We start from the raw sequence: 23,701 nt of genomic DNA, 5'->3' as shown, positions 1-23,701 counted from the left end.
AAAAAAAAAATTAAAAAAAATAGAGGTACACGACTTTAAAATGCCTGCCCTAACTTACAAGCATCCAAGTCTCAATGAGCAGCTCCTTCCTAAGAAGTTTTGCCACAGTGGTCTCCCTAAATGGCGTTGTACTAAGCAAGAGAATCTCGTTGTCTGCGATGGGTCCTCTCAATACTCTTCCTTCAGCTCTTTTTCATTGATGTTAGATCAGCAGAGGATCCGTCCACGTAGCCTGCCTCCGTAGCCCTCTCCTGATCCCCTTCTGTTTCCTCTGAGATGTTTGCGCCGGATGGAATGTTAACTGTCTCCTCTTCTCTTAAACTGCTCTAGGTATCAAACTGGTTTGGAAATAAGCGAATCCGGTACAAGAAGAACATAGGTAAATTTCAAGAGGAAGCCAATATTTATGCTGCCAAAACGGCTGTCACTGCTACCAATGTGTCAGCCCATGGAAGCCAAGCTAACTCACCCTCGACTCCTAACTCAGCTGGTTAGTTTTTTCTTTGATTTGGGGGGGATCGTGCTCCATTTTTTATACCTGCTTTTCCTACATTGGGGTTCTCTTTTAATCCTTTAGGTTTCTGATTGGTTCACTGATGTATTTGATTTGTCTTTTTTGCTGTCGATGCCCCTTTGGGTTTTTCTTTTCATTTCCAAAGAGCAGTTGCGTCTTACTCTTTAGAAGACGGGTTTGTCCGGACGTTTGCGCTAATGTGTCTGTTTAGGTTGGACGGACCTAAATTGGTTGGTTTGGATGAGAAGACCTTCACATTCTCCTTTCAAAGATGAACTAGATCTGTTACTTAGAGATAGTCCCTTGGGGCTCTAGCATTTAGTCTGTTTCACGTGAAGTTTTTATCCTGGTCTACTTTGCTGTTCCCATCACATAGTGTCTGAGAGACCCAGCTCTCTGCAGGAATATTCCTCATTACAGTGCTCTGGTGTGCAAAGCCAGCCTGGGATTACCCCTATCCACTGTTTATAGCTGTTGTTCTTTACTGTTGTACCTTGTTGGTTTCTTTATGTCAACTACAAAGAAAATTGCCAATCATTAATTCAAATTACGCATATTCCAGTTTTCCTATTATAGTATTAGTCATGTGCTGTGCTCTTGGTTTTACTTCAGTGAATATGCGTTCCATCACTAACTTCAGAGTTCAGGCTAACGTAATATATTTTGGGGTTTGCCTTGTACCACCAGTGCTGAATTTCCATATGTGAAAAAAACTGTCAATAATACATAAAATCTAACCTTAGGGTTTCTATGCTATAGAAGGCATGTTGGTACTTTTTTTTTTTTTTTTTTTTTTTGGTAAGGGGAAACCAGAAATCGTTCCTTATTAAATAGTTGTGGTCTCAGATTATGTGGTATTTGCCCCCATAATGAAACATGTGCATTGATTTTGGTGGTCCGGTGCACATCTAAGAAAATTGATGCCTCCAACTTGAAGGGTCACAAATTTAAATATGTTTGACCATAATAGGATTATAAATCTAATTTCTACCATTTCTGGGAAGTGTCCTTGACCCTGAAACTTGTTTGTTCGCTAAAGTAAATTCTCTTTCTACCTTATGGTGGATGGTTATTGGAGACGTGTAAAGCTCCACATGCTAACGTCTTCCGTGAGCTTCTAGAGGCACTAATTTGTTATCATAAGGCTCTCCACGTCACTGGCCTGTTCCATCATAGCCTTGTTTTGTTTAAATGGAATCACGTGTGAAGAGTGGCCTGAGCGTTGTAAGCATGGACATGGTAAGACAATGTAGAATTCAGTCTAGTTTTCTTTTTCCCAGCATGCCAGGTTGGGTAACTCTGAAGAGCGTATACTTTTTGAGGTTTGTGCGTGTGTATTTCCTTCTTTCCCCCTCATGGCATGATTGACAAAGGATCAAGGCTAAGAGGTTCAATAACCAGAGAGTTTCCTTCTTCCCCATCTGGTCAACTATTAAGCCTTTCAGACTCCAGCAACACTTAGTTGAATCGCACTGCGAGGCAGACATGTTCATTTGTCTCTGGAAGAAGTACAATCCTGTCAACATTAGCAAAAACACACTCAACACTCCTGCAAAGGTTATCATAATGCAAAACAGATATCAAAATGACTTTTTCCTGTCCCTGATATATCTGCATTGCAGATGGTTGAGCATGATTTATGACTAGTCCCTAGAAGGGCCCTGTGGACTCCCTTCATTACTAAAGCCGTAACTTTTTATTCGTTTCTAAAGCACTTAAAAAGAGAAAAGTAAGCATTTTAACCTCCCCCCCACCCCCACCACTCTGGTTTAAGAATTATGTTGCCTCTCTTGGAATGTCAGTCAATGATTACAGTTTTCTAAGGAATTTTACTGGTAGCTTCAACTTATATGACTCTTCTAAGCACAGAGTAAATTATCATGGAAAATTTGAGCTAAGCCGTCCAGTTGTGCCTAAGCTGTTGGAAACAATATGCAGAGGAAGCCCTTTGTAGTGCTTTTTTTTTTTTTTACAGCAGAGACAAAAGAAAATACTACTGTATATGTGCAGTAGCACGGAATTTTCATTCATCAACGTTTTAACAGAAAAAGTCTTATGGGGGCTTTTCTGCGTTCTCCTTCACTCTTAACACAACCTGTATCGTTGCACAGATAAAGTGAGAACTTTAAAATGTTCAAACTTTTCACCTAGGGTGTTGATAATCTTGTATACTAACTAGTTCTTTGATAATTCCAAAGGGTAAATGATCATGCAAACAGATAGGAGTGTTGAATAAGAGGTTAATATGTGAAAATATATTTTGGCTGAGTTTGAAGTCTAGAGATCTGGAACCTGGAAACTTTTTATATCCTTCGTATTGAAGCAGGGTTTTTTTTCCCAGATGCTTTACTAAATATAAATACTCATTTTTACGGCAAAAAGGATACTTTGCAAGTAAATCTTCTTCCCTCTAGAGGCTTTTGTGTAGACAAGCAGTACTCAAGTATCTTTATTTAGGTCACTTCTGAATATTCCTATTTGTTGATGTATGCCTGGTCTCTTGTTTCCTTAAGCATAATTCGTTAAAATCACTTTGGGTGAGGACCGGGGGTGGGGTGAGTAAGCATTTACTTGGCGTGTTTCATATCTGACACCAGCAGAGTTGGGCAGAATGGATGGAACAAAAAGGAAGAATGGAAGGATGACAAGAAAATGAAATCTTCAAACACACACACACATACACACACACACACACACACACACACGAAAAGGCAAAATGGGGACCATTTGAAGCAATAGTTATAACCTCAGGTCCATAATCCTGCAATCACCTGGGGGAACTCATTCTTAGTGTCCTATTTTTGATGAGATTATAAGAGCAAGAATCAGATCTCAGAAAAACAGGGCCCCTTTTGGAAAGTCAGATGATCTTCTAGGGAACATTTTAGCATCCAAGAAGGAAGAAATTGGCTTGTGCGTTACAGATGTTTTGCTGCCGCATAGCATCAGCATTGGTATTTTATTAGATGCTGTGATTAGCCAAGCAACCCCAGGCTCATTGAGGCTCAGGACCCCCTCCCACGATTCGAATTCTTTTGCTGGCTCTGGGGCGTGTGTTAGGGGCAACTGCGAGCTTGGCCATCAAAGTACTTGCTCTGGCACTACTTAGTCAGTGGCAAACTCTAGTACACGTCTGTGCTACCCCTAATAGAGGTTTGGTGTTTTTATGGATTGGGAGAGCATGTTCTTATTAAAACCCCTAGATCCTGGCTTCGTAAGAGAAGTTTACGTATGTAGGACCCACAGAGAGGAGGTAGCACACCCAGAGAGGTTGGCCAATCCTTAATAAATCCTTAGGAACTTTTACAATTTTTTTTAAAGCCAAGCGAAAGAATTTATCACACTGATGTTTTCTGCTGTGTTTTTTTCTTCCCTTAATTTCTACGTTAGAAAATGAAAACACAGCCTGCTGGAATTGGAACTCTAGAACCTTGCCATGTGCGCCTGCTAAAGGGATGTCACACTGAGCCAGACAGCCTCTCCTTTTGTGCTTTGTCCTGAGTAGAAAGTGGCAATGATTTTTGGAGTTTGGAAGGGGACTAATCATGGAAAAGAGAGAAGCAAGCCTGAGATGCAGCGAAGCTTACGTCTATCAAAGACACCCCATCTTTTGCGCCTCCGGATGGTGTAGGGGGTCCAGTCTGATCAGCTACCATCTAATCTCTCTGAAGCCTTGATTTCAAGGCTGCACAATTAGGGTAATACTTGTCACACAGCCACTTTATGAAAATGCCATGGGGAATAACCAGCCAGTACTTTTAAACACTTTGCATTCCTCAGCAAGGAATAGTAAATCCTCTCTTATGCTACGTCATTGGTTCTCATCTGGATGAACTTGTACCTCAGGTGACATTCCGTAATGTGTGGAGACATTTGGCTGTCCCACTCTGGGGAGGTGGGTACCGCTGGCATCTGGTGAATAGAGGCCAGGGATGTGGCTGACCACCCTCCGATACATAAAGCATTCCTCCACAAGGAAATTTCCAGGCCAAAATGTCAATAGAAACCTTGCTTTAAGTTTAGACTTGATCATTAGTATTCTGGTTTTCGGATTATGAAGTTAATTGTTTTGTTTTGTTTTGTTTTCTGAATAAATTTAAGTCTCCTAAAGACTCTTCAGTAGCAATGCAGTCTTTGGGAAATGATCTTCCGAAAATGGATGTTAGCACATCTCCGCCTTGCCATATTTGCCTGAGCAAATGCATTAGAATCCGTAGGTGACCCATTAGTTCTTGTCTGTCTAGTGGATTGTAGATTTAGCTTTGTATATGCCCCAAATGTCTGGACGACAGCTTAAATGAGCCACTTGCCTTCCTTCCCTCTCCAAATTCGGAACCTTTTAACTGGCAAGCATGTCTCAAAATGCGCTCTTAGTAATTGCTGATTCCCAGCCACCTGCAGGTAAGGTGCCTGACGGACCTTCTCAGCAAGCCAGGTAATTCTGTGTTAGTTCTTTGAGAATTCCGCAGCACCGCTAAGACTGCCTGTTCTCTATTTGTCAAGAAAGTCCGTCCGCCTCCGGAGGCTGTCCGTTCTGTGAGACGTTTTTTTCTAACCTCCAGTCCAGGAGAAGAACGTGTCTTCTCCTCCTTACTTAGAGTCTCGTGTGGGCTTCTGGCTGCCTTATGGCCGTGTCAGTGGCACGCGGCCTCTTCTCTCAGAAAAATCAGTGCCTCTAGATACTTACCAGAGGGTGGGAAGCCATGGTAATGTTGTACATGGGTGTACGGACAATAAAATGCAGAGGCAAGAACACAGGGATCATTCCTGCAATTACTGCTCTGATTCAAATGCACTTGTACATGAAGGACATTGATATGCGCATATTTATTTCCATGTACACTCGGCAGCCAGACATATTTACAATTTATCTATGCACATATATTTTTTAAATCATCTGTGTCAATTGCGGTGTGTATCTTGTAAATGGCACGTTCCGTACCATCATGATACCCGGCACCATTGCAGCCCTGTGGGGCTTTTCTCCCATTCCTTCGTTTGCGTGCTAATTTCCCGTAAGCCATCAGCGAAGCGTATAGAGTGTGGGTTTATTACGTGGTATTTGATTGGGAGAGAAAGAAAATCCCTGGGCATCAAACTGAACATTCTCAGAGGAAAAACATCCTATCCTGGTGTCATACAGACAATTCTCATTCGGGGATCTGGGAGCTGACTGTTCTCGGTGCTGATGCCATCTACGCGGGAGCACGCGTTGTAACAACGAGTACAAAATGGCTGTTATTATTTGGGTTCAATTAAAAGAAAGGTTTGAGAGGGATGTTAAGTAGGACATGCAGGTCCGGGAATTATGTACCTCAACGTGACAGTGTGATCTGTGCTGCACCCTGCTTCACCCACACGTTGGGGAGATTTGCACCACATTACTGGAAGTTGAGAATCTCCCCAAGGAAACTGTTGGGTTCTTCGGAATGGCTCCTGCCTTGGGAGGATGGGGACGCTATGAGCGGTTAGACATAGCACAGAGTGGCAGAGTTCAGAATTCATTGCCGGTTAAGGGATTCTTCCAGGGCCCAGAAAGAGCCTTCTCTCGAGCTCCAGGAGACAGCCCTCTAGGAGAGCGCAGATCCCTATCTTGGGAGATGAGAAAGTGTCAGAGCTGGGGCGTCATTGCTGGGTGATCCCACACGGATGATGGCTGTCAGAGTGTGAGGGCAAGGGCGCAGTTTGAACAAGACAGAGTTGGAAGTAGAGTGGAACTGACCTGGGTCCCTAAGGTCTCTCCTTTTCTAGGCTAATGTCATGTTTTAACCAAACCTTGCACGTTGAGCTTTCTTTCCTAATGCGCTGAGCTGCACGATGACTTCAGAGTAATATGAAGCTTCCCCACGCCCTTGTGTTTCGGCTGCGGGTAGGCTGGGTTTACCCCAGTGCAACCTGGGTGCTGCCTGAAGGCTAACTGCCTGGGAGAAGGCTTCTTCTCTGGGAGGTGAAAGCAGATGGCTGACTGCTTTTCTTGAGGCCCACTTTTATTATTACCATAAGTGTTATTATTAGCATTTCGTATTCCGTGCATGCTTCAGAATTCCTGGCCCGTTACTCTGTGTCACGTTCCTCCATAATGGCGGGCGGCAAGGGAACCAGGTGACCATTCTCACGTCTTCTTGCAGTCCTTGACGCTCTCCCGGGCTGCTTGCCACCCAGCAAGGAGCCCGACCTTCTTTCCAGAAATCAGGAATGTCAATGGACTCGCGTCCCAGGGCCAGCCCTAACGCGTGGCACTGCTTTCATGCATACCCCACCCGGGGCTGCTTCCCACATGAGGGCAGATGGGTTGGCAGTGGCCTGTTTGAAAGCCAGCTGAACAGCAGCTCATGTGCTCCAACATGGTGGCACCGGCCCAAGTTCTTCAACTGGTGGAGAACCCCTAGAGTTTAACGGGCATGAAAGAGAGGTCTCGGGTCTGGAGACCGTCTCCGATTCGCATAGACTAAGTTGAGAAGAAGAAATGTCCCCTTTCTCAGCTTGAAGCTGTTAAGGGGACACAGTCCTATTGGCAACTTGCAGTAAGATGTGGCTTCCCATAACATGGACGATACGCACCCTTTATCGCTTGCTCTGTCCTTCATGCTACTAACCGGATTCTGTTGATATTATTTTTATTTTAGTGTTTATTTGGGGGGGTGTCGCTTTGCATGTCATTCTTCCTCTTGGCTGTTAGTTGCAGGGGTTGTGACCCTTTGCCTTTCTGTGATTCAGGTGCCTCACTCTTTCCTTTCCAGGTTCTTCCAGTTCTTTTAACATGTCAAACTCTGGAGATTTGTTCATGGGCGTGCAGTCACTCAATGGGGACTCTTACCAAGGGGCCCAGGTTGGAGCCAACGTGCAGTCACAGGTAGGGACCCAGCCAATGTGCCACCAGGTGAATGCATTGGAGTCCCAGAGCCCTCGGTCGTATTGGCACTTGCCAGTCTGTCCAGAGAGAGAGAGGGAGATGGTGAGAGAGGGAGAGATGGGCGGGGAGAGAGAGAGTGAGAGAGAGAGAGAGAGAAAGAGAGAGAGGGGGGAAAGGCAGAAACACAATCTTACCAACAACCAAACCAAAACAAAACAAAGACAGCCATGGTCATGGGGAATCTCGTCCACACTTTGTGAATGCATTTGGCTCTGGCTTGTCAGCCACACTGGGAAAGCAGGAGAAGAGCAAGCCTAGGGTGAGGCGACCAAGGCCCATCGGGCACGTGGAACCAGCAGCGTATTCTTTCCTCCCTGAAGGGAAGGGAGGAGGAGTTCAGTCCATTGTCTCACGTAGCAGGTCTCCCTCTTGGTCGTGGGCTTCCCACACTCAATATTTGCCAACTAAGGAGGTAACTGATGAGTAGGCAAATGCCTTCGTATCTCCTGTTTTTGTTTCAAGCTGTAAAAACACCCAGCCATGTTGACTAAACTCATCTTCTCAGTCATCCTTGAGGTCAAGGAACTTGGGTTTCTGGCCATGGGTCAGAGCCCATGTTGGGAAGCAAACATCAGGTCGTGTGGTGTAAACCCTTGGTACCCATTAGCAAGCAGCTTGCCTTCACTACGCCTCAGGAAGCCACCCTCCGGTCTCAGCACAGAGCCTGCTGTGAGAGGGTAAAGTCGAATGCCCTGGGTCAGGGTTGCTAGGGAAGTTGGGACCACCTTAGCCCACCCTCCCACCCTGCGTGTGGAACAGGAAACCCTACATGCCTGGAAGAGACCACCTGGCCAGTGATTCAGCCCCTCGCTCAGGGAGCTGCCTGGGGACAAGTGTGAGGAGCCATGGTCAGACTGGCCAAGCGAGCAAACAGCTGGCCGTCATCCGAGTCCTCCAAAAGATGGCGTTAGTCACAGACCGCTGTGTCTGTGAGGTGGCTGCCCCAGCCCCCTCTAGACAGAGCCTTGACTTGTGTGGGCTACCAGCGAAGGAGAAGCTCTGGCGGGTGATCTGCACGACAGGGGGGTGTGGCTCCTTCACTCTGTCCCCTGGTCCCCGCCGTCTCCTGCAACGCCGTGAGTCAGTTTCAGCGGTGGGAATCCCAGGTTTCTCTGACCATTCTCCCGTCTTGCTCATTGAACTCAGAAAGGAAAACGGATTTGGCAGATAGAGAGGCGGCCTCCTCCTGGCGGGCCCCTCCCGGGGAGGTTACCTGCGTCACGATCGCGTGAATGTGGCGCGTCCACGCGGTCGCCTGCTTGATGATTCTCTGCCTCCCTTTGCCTGCGTCTCCCTGACTAATTGCCTCTCTGTTGTTGTTCATTGTTTAGGTGGATACCCTTCGCCATGTTATCAGCCAGACAGGAGGATACAGTGACGGACTCGCAGCCAGTCAGATGTACAGTCCGCAGGGCATCAGTGTAAGAAAACAAGGCTCCCCCACCCTTTGTGTTTCTTCTATCATAACCAATTATTTCAAAGCCACAGGGCTTGGAATGCCACTTAGTAGGACTCGTCTCAGCTTTATGGTCACCTAGTTTCTTGTTTCTGTATCGGCCACGCCGTCGGCAGCGTTCCACCCACACAAAAAGTGGCGACTGGGCAGGCTTCACGCAGGCAGCTGGCGTCTAGGGCTGTCACACGCAATCAGTGTTCGCATGGCACCTGCGGCCACTCGCGTTCAGCCGAGAGGAGCCGCTAACCAGGTGACACCTAGCACAACAGTGGTAGGAAATGTCGCCACAAGCAGGGGCCTGGGGACCTGGGTGGGAAAACCAGTAGCCAAAATCCATTGCATCCAGGTCTGTGGTCTTAAAACAAAAAACAAAAAACAGCCTTTCTCCAATCTGTCTAAGGACGAAAAGAAAAAAAAGAAATTAACTCAGAGGCCGGGTGCGTTGAAGGGATGGGGAGGGGTGCGGACCATCTTCGTGTTCTTGGGCGCGCTGGCGGCTTCTGACTAGCATGAAAATTCATAGCGACAAGCTGTGTCGCACAGAGTGAAATCGATCAGACAGACACAAGGAGAACCGAATGTAGATTTGGGACAGCAATCCAACTTGATTTCTCAGATCAATCGTCCGCTATCTCAGCAGCGGTGACAGCAAGCTGGGACAAGAGGCAGCCTGGAAAAGGAGGCTGTTCTTCAGATCAGGGGGTCATTTCCTGGGCTTTTAGAGGTCACAGAAAGCACCACCAGAACCATTGGCTCAGAACTGTAGAAGAAAACTGTGGTTGATTGATGGTGACGAGTTCTTGTTTGTTTCTGTTGTTGTGATTCAAATGCGTTGGGGATGGAACGAAGGAAAGGTAGGCATGACATGTTAATGGCATCCCGGTCTATACTCATTGAGGTACAGTGTCTGCAGTGAGGGAGGTGATGGCTCCTTCCACCCCACATGCGTCAAGTCAGACATGACTAAGCCCAGACTAGAAGGAATCAATGGAATACCAACTGGTTCATCACAAGGAATGGTTGAAAGAATTAGGAGTTCTTAGCCCATAAAAGAGAAAATGGGGTTGGTATATAGTAATTTGAAACACGTTATTTGTGGGGAAGATTGGATTCATCATGAATGATTGGAAGGGGGGAAGGATAGAAGCCCTGGGTGGAAGATTCAGGGAAATACATCGCATTTCAACAGTTGATGGGCCTTTCTCACAGAGTTACCTGGAGAAGGGATTGGCTTCCTGGGAAAGTCAAGATTTCCCCATCATCAGAGCACTCAAGCATGGCGTAGCTAGCTACTTAGGATGTCAGAGAAAGGAGTCAAGTACCAGGTTGTAAGTGTCTTGGTGACTTTTAAGGCCCCTGCCAATTAGGAATCCTTTATTTTCTACCTACTTTTGGCAGGATCTACTCTGAATTTGTATGATATTTATCAAGTCCCTCTCTGGCAGGAGCTGGAGGAGGTCAAAGCTAACCCTATTGAATGTAGTCTGGGCAATCATGGCAATTTTCCAGAAAGAATTTCCAGAACAGAGGCATGCTTCTCTTCTTAGGCTCCTACTAATCATTATTACCGTATTAACGGCTGACTTGCCAGAAACCTGCTCAGAGAAATACAAGATACTTGGTGGAAGACTGTGTTCTCAAAAACGGATGCCAGCTCAGTGAAGGTGCCCTGTGCTTCTTTGTTGGGGGGGGGGGGGGGGGGAGGGGTTTCAAGCACACATGCATTTATGCGTTTTCTGAAGATAGGTTTTTTTTCCCAGAGAAAGCTTCGCTCTGTATAAGTGGAAGATAGGAACATGAGGAAAGTACCAGAGGGTGGGGACGAGAATATAGGCACACTGAAACAAGGAACTGCAGAAAGTCTATGTGAGTGGGCAAGAAATGGGCTCCCACTTCTGCTGTGTGGTATCTTTCTTCCTAACTGGGTAGTGCAGAAGAGGGTGCCACTCAGGCTCTGGGTTGGGGGGGGGGGGGGGTCAACATTGACCCCTCTGATGTTATCTGGTGGGCTGGGAATCATTTCTGCAAGAGGGTAACCAAACATGTGCAGACAATTACGTCTGATTACATAAGCTTCCCACAGAAACTGGGCTTGAAAATGCCACTCGAAAGAGTCTGTGGTTGTGCGTTAATTTTTTTCCCTGGGAACCATGTTTATTTTATTTCTGGGCCTTTAATATGCGGGGTAAATGATTCAAAGGCTGATCGTGGAGGATGCGTGCCTTTTGGTATCCATTTTAAATTTTCCGTGGTGCCACCTGCAGGAGACGAAGCCGGTTAGAGCAAGCTGTGTTTTTAGACCGTGGTGTTCGACACGGACCCGTGTGTACGTGCAGAGTGGGGCTATGGCCGCCAGGAGAAGAAAGAGGGAAGGAGGGAGACAAGAAGAGATGAGGGCAGGAATGAGAGGTTCGAGCCAAGAAATAAAAATAAACAATTCCCAAACCCAAGGCAGCAATGGAATTTCCAGCTGGACTCTGGATTGTGTTTCATTCGGCAGAGGACATTTTCTGGGCAGCCTTTATCTGCTCCCCTGGCTGGGTTTGCATAGCACCCGTTTCTTATCCAACCAACGTCTATTTTAAATCCCATCAAGTTCAGACCACTTGCCTTTCAGTGAGCCCAGGTGGCAAAGGCGTGGAAGGTCGCGGAAGAGCTGGGAGACCCTGGCCCTGGTCACTCTCGTGTGTCCGTGGGCAGGCATCGTACCTCTCTTCCAGAAAACAGGGCCAGCACTTCCCACCCTTAAAACCCCAAGGGCTGCTTCAGGGAAAATGAGAAAATGAGGAAAGGGCTTGGCAAAGTAGAAATTGTTCCACACGAATGCAGTATGAAATGTTCTAAGCGATAACGTTCTAATCTGACCTTTTTTCTCCTCTTGTGTGAGCAGTTTTTTACAGTAGGTAGTTCCTAGTGAGGATTGGTCAGGACGCGGCTGTCACTTTTTTCTCTCCTGGTGGGAAGCTACGCTTTCGAAAAGGATGTAGGGTTCGCGAGTCCTGAACACCCCCTTCCTTAGCGGCGGTGAGCTTAGGTCCCCTGTGCTCTCAGACGACAATGGACAACACGTAGCAGCTTAGAGGGGCTCTGAGGAACAGAGGGAGGTTATTCTACTTCCCTGTCAATCAGACGTACTTAGATCACGTTCTTCTCTTTCCTTTCTCGCTGCCGTTGCCCTAGTTCTAGAATAGTTCATTGGCTGGGCCATTTCACATGACCACTTTCTAGTCACTGTTCTTGCCTTCGGTGTCTCCTTTCTCCTGCATACACCCTCTGAATTTTGCCATTCCTTGCCCGGAAATCACCAGCGCCGGTCTGCTGCCTACCTAAGCGAGTTCAAACCCCAAGTCCGACGTCCGGGGTCTCCCACACTCTGGCCCCAACCTACCTGCCCTCTACCTCATCCTCCTGACATCCAGGTAGAATTTGGTTGCTGGGCAACATGGTCAGTTCGTCGTTGCCTGGTTACCCACATCCCCCTATGTTTGCTCATGGCCACCACCTCCATAAATGCCCTTCTTTCCTGTGCCGCCTTCCCCATGCCTCCCCACCCTCAAAAATGCCTTTTGCTTCCACAGCCGTCTCCTCGTTGCTGCCTGTGTTTTCCTCCTTAGCCCTTCTCCCCTGCTTCTCTCTGCCTCATCACACATACCCTGCCTTTGCGTTATAGATACGTGAACAGACAGACCTACTTGGTCTTCGTGTCTTTCACTCCTGAATATTTCCTAAATATTTCCTAAATGCCTGTATTAGTTGCTCAAAACATATTTGCTGATGAATGAATCAGGTAAGAGAAGACAAGTCGTCACTGGATTTACAAAGTGCACTCAGTGGCCAATATCCACATCTTACATAGCAGTAAAGTATCTAGTAGTGATTTTTCTTTTAAATGCTTTACTAACCCACAAATATCCCGTGTTTTTAATTCAAAAAGTTTCTCCAGTCTGCCCTTTAATAAAAAGTTTCCGAACTTTTGGCCAGTGCGGATTCTCTGAGAACATGATTCGAATCAGCATTAAATCCATGAAGCTAGATAGTGATGATATTGTCAAGAGGATGATCCCTTTGAATTCTGCAGAACTTCTCCTGTCCTCAGAGAAACCCTGTGCCAAAACCTGTTTGTGGGATACCATCCATAGTAGAAATAGAAATCATTTCTGGTGGCCTTTTCTCTTTGTCATCTCTACCAGATGGGGCATTGAAACCTCCATGGACAGACGTGTTGGGGGTAGAAGCAACTTGAAATTGGGAAATTTAGATCCTTCCTGTGGCTCTGCTTTTGATAAGTGGCATCGCCTCTGCGTTTTTGCCTCATCTATAAAGTTTACCAGATAAGCAAGCTCTAAACTCCCCTTCTAAATTCCATAGTTCTAGAGTCCTTCCAGTATGATCTTTGGTTCCTCCTGTCAGCTCCAGGGATGCCCGACTCCACTGTAGCCTAGCCTCCCTGGACACCTCTTTGGGTAGAGTTAGCCCCTGCCATTCCTTCTAGCCTCCCCCTCTAACCCCTAAAATTGTATCTTGAGGTCCTAAATGGGAAGGAGGAAGAGCTTTCATTACATAAACCTTTCCCTGTGAATTCTCAGAGATCCGTGGAAGCAGAAAGCATTATTCTTCCCGGGGCGGAACACTTTATTTTTAATTATTTTCAAATGTGAGTTAAGGGAGTGAGTTCACTCCAGCCAATTTTAAATGTAAATAGAAACCCCTGGAAGAAAAAGAGCAACCCCTGTACGATGTTTCTTATTCAAGAGTTTTAGTGAAGGTGGAAATAAAGTGTTAGTGTTCTCTCTGTAAAGGCAGGGCGCCATCAATGTCCGTTTATGACAGAAACATCCTGTGAGTTTTGCTTTGTGATAATTACAGGAATGGAAAAACAGAGATGAAACTTTTCTCTTTGGAAGCCATAGCATATGTATTTTTGTTTGGGTTTGCTTTTCTCCCATGTTCGGCAAAGGGAAAAAAAGGACACTTATTGAGGAAATAAAGAAAATATAAATCTTGAGGATGAAAATAGCATCCTATTGAACACACTGCAGGTGCTTAGATATCAGAAGGGTTACTTGGTAATACTTGGCTACGTGCCATCATTTTAATTTTTTCTTAACTACTTCAGAGAGACCTCCCTCCACTTAAAGTATATATTAATAAGACATTGCCACGTGTGAAATTGTAGGACTGGGAAGTTAGGGTGATAATTAAAATTCATATGCAAATCTTTAAAAACTAATTTTAATTATATGAAGTTTTAATTCTTCTATTTTGCCAAGTGGAATTTGAAATGTGAAGGTACAAAGACATATCCAGATATGCCCCCCGCTTACCTGCCTTCGGGTACCTTCTGATGCTGCTGTAGGGGACCAGTGAACAGGCCCAGGCTGGAAGGGTGAAGGGAGTGATGAGAATCACCAGGTCTGAACATGGTGAACCAATCTTCAGAGGGTTTGCAGGCAGCAGGAATGGGGTAGATGGACTCCTGCCTTCCAGAAGCTTCCAGCCTGGCTTTCTTTTATGGCAGAGTCAAAAGGAAACAGAGGAAGCCCCTTTAGTTTCTTATCTGATGAGGCCTTTAAACCTTAATATCATATCAGCTCAGCATTTGAGAAGGGAAAAGCATTTTATTTGAGCCCACAATAGTTGGAGAAGCAAAAACAAATATCTTAATATTGTAATTTCCTAGGCATCCATTGTTTTTCCTCCGTGGCCAGGGGAAAGCCCTTAAAGGTACAGAAAACGAATGAGTCCAAATTGTCCAGTGGCATCCTTACACACTCATGCACTCATGTGTTCATGTATTCATCCGTGCATCTGTCCGTTCATCCATCCATCCATCCAATAAATAAGTCAGTATTTTTGACCTTGGCGAATGAGATGACATCCTATTATACCTAGGTCAGGTTGGGGAAAGCCTGTACCTAGATTAGGTAAAATCCTGATGCCTGTCAGCACATGTTTTAGTTTTCAGTGTCATTCAGCACTTTGTGACCAGGTTTCCTGTTCTTGGAACACTCGAACAAGGGAGCCAGTCTACTCTGAATTTTAGGAAAGAGAATCTGAAAGTGAGTTCTACAGCAGAACAGACGGACCCAAGACCAACCAGTGTAGTTTAAGCAATCTACGTTCCTCCATACCGTGGTCTTGTAATACATATCCTTTGTTCTAGACACTCCTTATCTCTCTGTAGGAGTAGTCACGGAGAGATCTCTTGGTCTCAAAGCTAGTTCCAAGCAAGATCACATCCATAGTGTGTGTGGTTGTGTGTGTATGTGTGTGCGTGTATTCTGTTTTTGCCACTTTCCGCCTGTGTGATCGTGGACAAATCACTTTCCCTCGATAGGACTCAGTTTCCTAAACTCTAAAAAGGACAACTGAGCTAGATGTCTGTGGCCTCTCCCAGTATCATATGCTACTTAGAAAACATGATATTTCCCCATTTCCAGGAAAATACAACTGGAAGGGAAATAGTTTAGAGCTATAAATTAAAGAGAAATTTGTCTTTTTGAAAAGAGTCCCATCTGTGAGATGACAATGTACACCATGCTGTTTTCATTGGAATTGGTAGTTTACAGCATCCTGTCCAGTCGGGCCCACATTTGGCCCCATTGCCATGCTATCCTTGGGCTAGAATCTGGTCAGTTTTTCCAGACTCAAGTCGGTCCCACTGTCTGCTCTGTAAAGAAAAAATTCACAACCTCAAAAGGACAGTTTGGTTTTGCAGTTGCTCCTGAAAGTGGCCGGATTCCTCTAGACCTCAGTAAAAATTAAGCTAATTAAATTGCCTGAATTTAATTGTGGGAAACATTGGCATTGATAACTGCCGATGGCTCCTTGCCTTGTGGGAAGGAGTTCCATGGTCTGAGCTTGTTTTCAGACAAAAATGTGAGACCTGTGTCTTAGATAATCCAGTTGTTATTTTAAGATTTGGTACCTTAAAAAAATCTCTACTTCAGAATCTCTATTTGACTCTATTTGAGTTTGAGGAAATTTTTTTCCATCTCTCTAAATATTCGATGTTTATATTCTGCACTTAGAGAATAAGGCAGAAGGCGGGGGAGTGATTTGAGTCTAGAACAACTAACCATATAACTAAATAAATGAATAGATGCTTTATTAAACAAATGTTTGTTGAGAACCTTCTAATATCCATCATCATAAGACATGGTTCTTGCACTCTGTAAAGTCACAGAACCCCAGAAAGGCTCAGAGTTCATCTCATTCCATCCCTGCTTCTATCTCAGTGCTGTCCCATAAGTTAACCATGAGCCACGCAGGGCTGTTGAGCGCTTGAAATATGGCTAATGTGACTGAAAAAACAAATTCTTAACTGTATCTAATTTGAGTTAATTGCAATTTAAATAGCCACGTGTGGCTGGCGGCTACCATATTGCACAGAACATTCTAGATGCCCTGCCAGTCACGGAGTAGCCACCAAAGGTGGGATGATAGTGTTGAATCGGCAGCCATGCCGTGAAAACAGGAGACTTCCTGACACAGAGCCCAGAAAAGCATGCTTTCTGCTTAAATAAGCCTTTCCTAATGTAAATAGAACTCTCTATTAAAAATTAACCGTGCACAAGAAGTTAACTGCGATTAGCATAATATGCTTTAAACAATGAAATAATATGGAGGGAGATTTAAAATGTAAATATATAGACGGCACATTTATCACGGCTCTATTTGCAGTAATTTTCAACTCTGGCAGCCATTAGTTCATCTAACCTGATCATTTTCAAGCCTAAGCAGGACGTGTCTTTGAACTCCTCTTGAACCCTTTCTTTACATCCAAAAACCATTTGGAGCTTATAGGAGGTCTCATTTCTGTTTCACATTCCCCAGGTGCCCAGAGCCTTCTCTGGTGGCCGCTGCTGAGCTGTTCCTTCCTCCCTGACCTGCTGGCCTCTTCAGAGCATGGCCCGCAGATCAGCAACCTTGGCATTGCCCAGGACCTTGTGAGCTCGGGCCCCCATCAAGACTGTTAAATGAGATTCTGTGCTTTAATCAGATTCCCCGGTTACGCCTAAGCACGTGAAGTTTGAGAAGTTCTGCTCTAGCAAGAAGCACATTTAAATGCTGCTTAGGATTCACCCACGAGAAGGGATTATGTTGTTTTCCTTGCATTAAGGATATTACTTTTAAAATTTCCCCCAATGTTTTATTTTCAAGTTTTTCTTTTTTTTTTTTTCAACGTTTATTTATTTTTGGGACAGAGAGAGACAGAGCATGAACGGGGGAGGGGCAGAGAGAGAGGGAGACACAGAATGGGAAGCAGGCTCCAGGCTCTGGGCCATCAGCCCAGAGCCTGACGCGGGGCTCGAACTCACGGACCGTGAGATCGTGACCTGGCTGAAGTCGGACACTTAACTGACTGCGCCACCCAGGCGCCCCAAGTTTTTCAAGCATACAGAAGAGTTGGAAGAATTTGACAGTAAAACCAGTATACCTACCACCTACAATTCTGTCATCAGTATTTCACTCTGCTGGCTTCATCATGTATCTGTCCTTGTCTGCATCCTTCTGTCCATCTACCAATCCAGCTTACTTTCTCTTTTTTTTCTTTTGTTTAATGTTGATTTATTTTTGAGAGAAAGAGAGTGTGAGTGGGGGACGGGGAGAGAGGGAGAGAGGGAGACACAGAATCTGAAGCAGACTCCAGGCTCTGAGCTGTCAGCACAGAGCCTGACGCGGGACTCGAACTCAGGACTGGTGAGATCATGACGTAGCCCAAAGTCGGACACTTAACAGACGGAGCCACGCAAGCACCCCTCAGCTTGCTTTTCCTGATGCATTTCAAAGTAAATTGTAGAGAGCAGCACAGGTTTGCCTAAATAAACGTTACTGGTATGTGTATCATTAACTAGAGTTCACTATTTGATCACAGTTTTTTTTTTCTCTCTTTCAAGGTAAAATTTTACACACTTAAGTGTGCAGAGAAGAAGTGTATGTTTTTTTGAGCTTTGACTATCGTACATTTGCATAGAAGTTTACTGCCCTTACTTTCTTGTGTCTGTCCCTTTCGGGTTTTGTGATAGTCCACAAAAACAAAAACAAAGGAAAAAGATGGTTTTGTGATAGTCCACAAAAACAAAAACAAAGGAAAAAGAAGGACAGAGCACAAATTGTCCATAGAATAGTCTGTGTTTCTCTAGCCCATCAGATGTCTCCCTCGCCACCACTCGCCCCCTCGCTTGACCTGAGAGTCAGACCCTGCTAAGAAGTCCACCTTACATCAAATTGGATGCTTTATTCGACACCCGCCTTAGGTTCGGACTTGATATCACTGCTTTTAAAGGGACTTGTGTTCCCTTTTCCATAATTAAAACTTTTGAAATACATGAAAACAGACACTAATGATATTTGAAAATTATAGTGGATTTTCTCGCTTAGAAGCTTTTATAGATCCCCTCTTATCTTCTGCCTTTTTCTCCCTTTTCTTCTCTAGCCCCCTTAACTTGAAGTCCAGTTCAGAAGCCAAATGTATACAAACCTATTATCTTTCAAAGCCGCACGCCCGTCCAAAATTATTCCTCCTTAGGGAAAGTGACCTGTCACGGGAGTGTGCAAGCCCATCTTCCGCCAACCCCGAGACTAAGGGGATAACTGGAGGGGGTGAAACCCGGAGGAGAGAAGCTCCAGGCCCTTCTCATGCCAGAGCTGGGAGTCATAGAGATCTACTGAACACTCTGTGCCCTTTCCGAGGGGCAAGAGAGCCAAGGCACAGCTAACTCCACACTTAAAGTTCTGAGGCAAACCTGACCTTACATGAATACCTATACTGAGAATACTAACTTGGAACACTTAGTGTGTGTCCTGATACAGTCTAGTGTTTTTATTAACACTCTCTTCTCCATTTCGTGGATGAGAAAACAGACAGAGAGATTAAGTCATTTTCCTCAAGATCCAACAGCCGGAAAGGGCTGGAGCCTGGATGTGGACCCGGCCAAGTGACTCCAAGGCCTCTGTTCTTTCCCTCTGTCCAGAGGGAGCCTTGAACCTCTAGTTCTTATGTTAAGTAAAGGAAATTGGCACGATCCTCCCGTTCAGAGAATCTGTTACGTTTCCTGGTCATAAATATTTTAGAGCCTGGCTGATATGGAAAAGAATGAGAACTCAGTTATGACTATTATGTTATGTATCCTTTTTTGGGTGGCACGTGGAATGCTTAAGACCAGTTGGTTCTCTTACTAAAATTAAATCTAAAAATCACATAGAAAGTCCTTCCCTGGATGTGGCCTATATGTCTCTGCTGTTGTGTCCTATCGGGTTAACCAACTTAGCCAGGGACCCGGTGATCATACATGAGAGAGAGCAGAAACTTTAGGCCCAGGGTCTCCTCATGGAGAAATAGGGTGGTTCATTAAAATAGATGGCAAGACTGTTGGAGGAATCTAGATATGAAATCAAGAGAAATCTTTTTTTTTTTTTAACTTGGGGACAGTAAAATAGAAGAGGAAATTTTAGCCTGTTACCTCAGTAGCTTACCCATGTTAAATAATGGCTTTAGAGGGGGAAGATTAGCGTTAAGAAAAAAAAAACTGGGGAAAGGGCACCTGGGTGGCTCAGTCAGTTAAGTGTCTGGCTTCAACTCAGGTCATGATCTCACGGTTCGTGGGTTCGAGCCCCGCATCGGGCTCTGAGCTGACAGCTCAGAGCCTGGAACCTGCTTCGGATTCTGTGTCTCCCTCCCTCCCTCCCTCCCTCTCTCTCTCTCTCTCTCTCTCTCTCTCTGCCCCTCCCCTGCTTGCTCTCTCTCCCCCAAATAAATAAATAAACTAAAAAAAAAAAGAAACTGGGAGAACAACTACAGAAGTAACGGTCTCTCCTGGACCAACAGGAAGGATAAGAAGAGATCACCTTGCTTTGCCGCGACTTCTATCGGGACCGTCCCTCCTCTTTGTTGACACTGAACGCTTGGCATTTTCAGTACATTAAAAACTAAATGCAACAAAGTACAAGGATAGTAGAATAGGAGTGAAACTTTAAAAATTTAAATATAAAGAGTGACAAATAGTAAATTCAAAGAGTTAGGAAATAAGCCAACTATACTTCCATTAAGAAAAATTCTTAAAAAAAGAGCGAGGAAAGAAGAACAGAATCAGGAAGGACGAGTATACTAACGAACGACAGGGGAACCAACAGGAGGAACAACATGGTGGGAGAAAGAGGAAATCGCATGTGAAGTGGCAAAGTGAAAGTTAAAGCAATTAGGAAACACAATTACTAAGGAGAACAATAAAAACATAAAATAAGCTAGGATGAGTAGTTAAAATAAATAACATCAGCTAAGAACATACTTACAAAGATTATAAAACAGATCAAGTGGTAATAAAATAAGGAAGTGGTATAAAGCCGTAAATTAAAGAACAATTAAAAAACACTAAGGATAGAAAATTAACAGGCTAAAATGACAGTTAATAATTGTATTAATAACTAACACTTACTGACTTCTCATGTGCTAGGCACTTTATATGCATTATCTTATTTAATTCAAGTTTATTAAAACAAGTAGGACACTTCCAAATGGAAACAAAAAATGTTCAGAGGGAGGCAAAACCAGGCATCAGAACAATCACAACAACAGAACGGAAGGTGAGCAAAACAGGCGTGTAGGTGTCCGTTCCTGTTCCTTGTCCAGCGTGATTGATTTCGCTGTTGAAAATCTCAAGTACCTGGCCTGGCGCTTCCCACGTAGACTACGGGCTCTGCAAGTGCCTGGTGCTGTAAATGTCCCTTCTGTCCGCATCTTGTCCTGCTGAGTTTGGCCTTTCCTACAGGCAATTCCTACCGATTAAAGTTCTCAAGCGATAGAATCCATAGCCCAGAATCTATGGCATTGGGCAAGGATCTCATGATCCCACTCAATTTAAAAGATTTAGCTCAGAGTTATCTTCTGCTAGAAGGACTTCCCCGTCCCTGCAGACTGGATCTACGTAGTACTTAGCTCACTGGGTTGGAATGGGAGTCCTTTTCTGATTGCTTTTCTTTCTCTCTAGGCCCCCTGATTTCTAAACAGAAGGACCCTAGTTTTGTATCCTAGCCTTCAATTCAGGCATGGTACATAGTAGGTGTTTAATGCATGCTTTTTGCATGGAGTATCCTTGAACCTGTAGTCAGGATGTTTCTCTTCTTCCCTCTCCCTCTCCCTCTCCCTGTCCCTCTCCCTTTCCCTTTCCCTTTATTTATTTTTAAACCAGCAAGAAGGCCTGTGACTGGATCTTCTGCTTGCCCAGAATCCCCACAAACACACGTATTTTTGTGTTTCTGTTGTTCAGAATGTCTCTCCCACACACGAAAATGGCTGCTGCTGCTTCCTCTTTTTCATCTCCCCCTCCCCCCCCCCCCCCCCCCCCGCTCCTCATCCTCCTTCCCATTTATCACAGCCTAGAATGCATCCTTTACCTCCAACTTCTCTTTCTTCTGGGACAGGTGTTGTCTCTGTGGCCTTGAGCTTGATCCACAGTTCATTCATTCGCCCATTCATTTGATTGGCAAGCATTTTCTTGGAATCGGTTATTACCCCATTACTGCATTGGGCATTAGGGCAGGGAAAATCAAGCAACTCTGCATCTCATCTAAGTTGATTGCTATGTTTCTCCTTCTTTGACCTTATTTTTTTGTGGCAAGGGAAACACAACTGATTAACATTCTTCACAGGTAGTTATATTTTGAAGAGAGTTTGGAAGTCATTTGATAACTTTCTCTTCTCTAAGCAAGAGTCCTACTTCCCTCCATCTAAGAAAGGCCTCCGACCTATATTTATTTGACCATTGATTGCACTGGTTTGTTTTCCAGTGAGCTCTGGAGGTTGGCCAAGACCTTTCAAACACACAAGACAAAGACCTAAATCAGATGTGGACTTTCCCGCACACGCTTTGTCTAAATTTTACATTTACCTTTTTTTTTTTAACATTTATTTATTTATTTTGAGACAGAGAAAGTGCAGGGGAGGGGCAGAGAAAGAGGGAGAGAGAGAATCCCAAGCGGGCTCCATGCCGACAGTGCAGAGCCTGATGCAGGGCTCTAATCCATGACCTGTGAGATCATGACCTGAGCCGAAATCAAGAGTTGGACACTCATCCAGGCCACCCAGGCACTCCTGCATTTACTTTTTATTTTCTGATTAAAAATTAATATTTAACATAGAAAATTTGGAGAATGCAGGAAAATCACATGGAAGGAAGTTACTGCTAACTTTTTGCTCTCCAGCTTTCTAGCATTTTGTGTGTAAGTATGTTTTGTGTAGGTGTAGAAAAGCTATGATCGTATCGAACGTATCATTTTGTAACCTACTTATTTGACTAAAAATATATTATGAATATTTTCCGTATCACTAAACATTTCTTCTCAAACATAATTTTAATAACCACACAGGAGTCTATTATAGGGAAAGTCCATAATTTACTTAATCAATCTGTACAGTGGACCATGCAAGCTGTTTTCTTTTCCTTTTTTTTTTTTTTTACTATTATTAAAAACACTGTGGTAAACATCATAGCACAGAAGACTCACTGTATATTTTCTGTTATTTCCTTGAATAAATTCCTAGAAATGGAATTGCCAGATCGAAGGATATGAACTAGTCTCAGGCTGTGGTGATGTATGGCAAATTTTTCTCCTGGAAACTTCTATGCATGTATGTTTCCCAGCAGCAGTTTACGATCATTCCTGCTTCCTCACTCTCAGGAACAGTGTCTTAGCAGTTTTTTTAATCTTTGTCAATTATCAAACTATAAAACGGCATCTCATTTTTATTTTAATTTAATTTGTATCTCTTTGATTACTAGTGAGATTGAACGTCTTTCATTTGTTAGCCTTGTATGAAATGTTCATCTTTTTGTATCGATTTCTAAGAACTTTTATACAAGGAGGTTATTATCCCATCGTGCACTTTTCCAACATGTAGAAAATAGAGAAAACTCTTCTTTCTCAGCAGAAGAGGGCTCTTGTGGAATAAGGCTCCAGGTCTCATTCTGTCTTGTTTTTGTGGAAAGTTCTTCAGCGTGAAAGGTGGATTTTTATCCTAGGAAAACTAAAGGCAAATCTATAAGTGATACTGGTGTTGGTCTTTAAAAAATAATAATAATAATAACCCTGCAATCTGAATTCGCTTACCATTTTCTATATTTCTAGTCTATGAAAGAACTCAGGGCTATCAAGTAGAACCCAAGAGTTTTCTTGGAAAACCTAGAGATATATTAATCAGTCAAATGTTCCTGGACCGTTTACCCGAACACTACCAGAAGCATTAGGATTTGCCACTAGTCCTTGGCTAGTTTGTACCCCAGATGAAGAAAGAAAGCTACAGACATTTAACAAGCTTTCTTATGACCTTAGCTCGACTTAGGTCTAAAACATGGTCTTCTGAGTGACAGGCTGTTTTCTGGTAGTTTGGCTGCCGTATCAGTCTCCTGGTATCTTCTCCTGCCACCTGTGAGGGAGCACATTCTTCTGGGCTGTTGAATTTTGACACATCACTGGTGCTGTCCCCCTCTGCCCTCGTGGTTCCATATCAGAGCACATACAGAAAAGCCAGGTCAGATTCCCAAGCCCACAGCACCAATGGAAGACTCCCACTGCGGAGGTTTCTGGAACAATGTAAAAGGGAAAAAAAAAATTAAACTTTAAAAAATCAACCCACTCTCGCACCTGGTTGAGAATCCCAGAAGAAAAGAGGCCACTCCCCAGCATCCACAGAAGATCTCGGGGTGGGGGAGGGGGATCCATGAATTCTGAATTCTCCAGTCCATAGGTTGTTTTCAAGCCCTTGTTCTTATTTCTGTCAGTAAGTGGAATTCTCAAAACAACAATACCCTTCCTTAAA

The 23,701-nt window shown here is 44.4% G+C and overlaps 1 protein-coding gene across 2 annotated transcripts in view; it reads left to right on the top strand.

Annotated features, from left to right (window-relative positions):
* Positions 1 to 23,701, top strand: part of PBX1 (PBX homeobox 1) — a 291,359-nt gene that overhangs the window by 256,536 nt on the left and 11,122 nt on the right. The window contains exons 7-9 of one of the 2 annotated variants that reach the window (XM_047839768.1): positions 331 to 490; positions 7,255 to 7,367; positions 8,759 to 8,848. In XM_047839768.1, the coding sequence (XP_047695724.1) occupies positions 331 to 490; positions 7,255 to 7,367; positions 8,759 to 8,848 (363 nt within the window). The remainder of the gene's footprint in view (positions 1 to 330; positions 491 to 7,254; positions 7,368 to 8,758; positions 8,849 to 23,701) is intronic. The other variant, XM_047839769.1, reaches the window with a different exon arrangement.

Source organism: Prionailurus viverrinus, chromosome F1 (genome assembly GCF_022837055.1).
Source record: "Prionailurus viverrinus isolate Anna chromosome F1, UM_Priviv_1.0, whole genome shotgun sequence".
Taxonomy (NCBI): Eukaryota; Metazoa; Chordata; class Mammalia; order Carnivora; family Felidae; genus Prionailurus; species Prionailurus viverrinus.
This window is presented reverse-complemented; position numbering and strand designations above follow the sequence as displayed.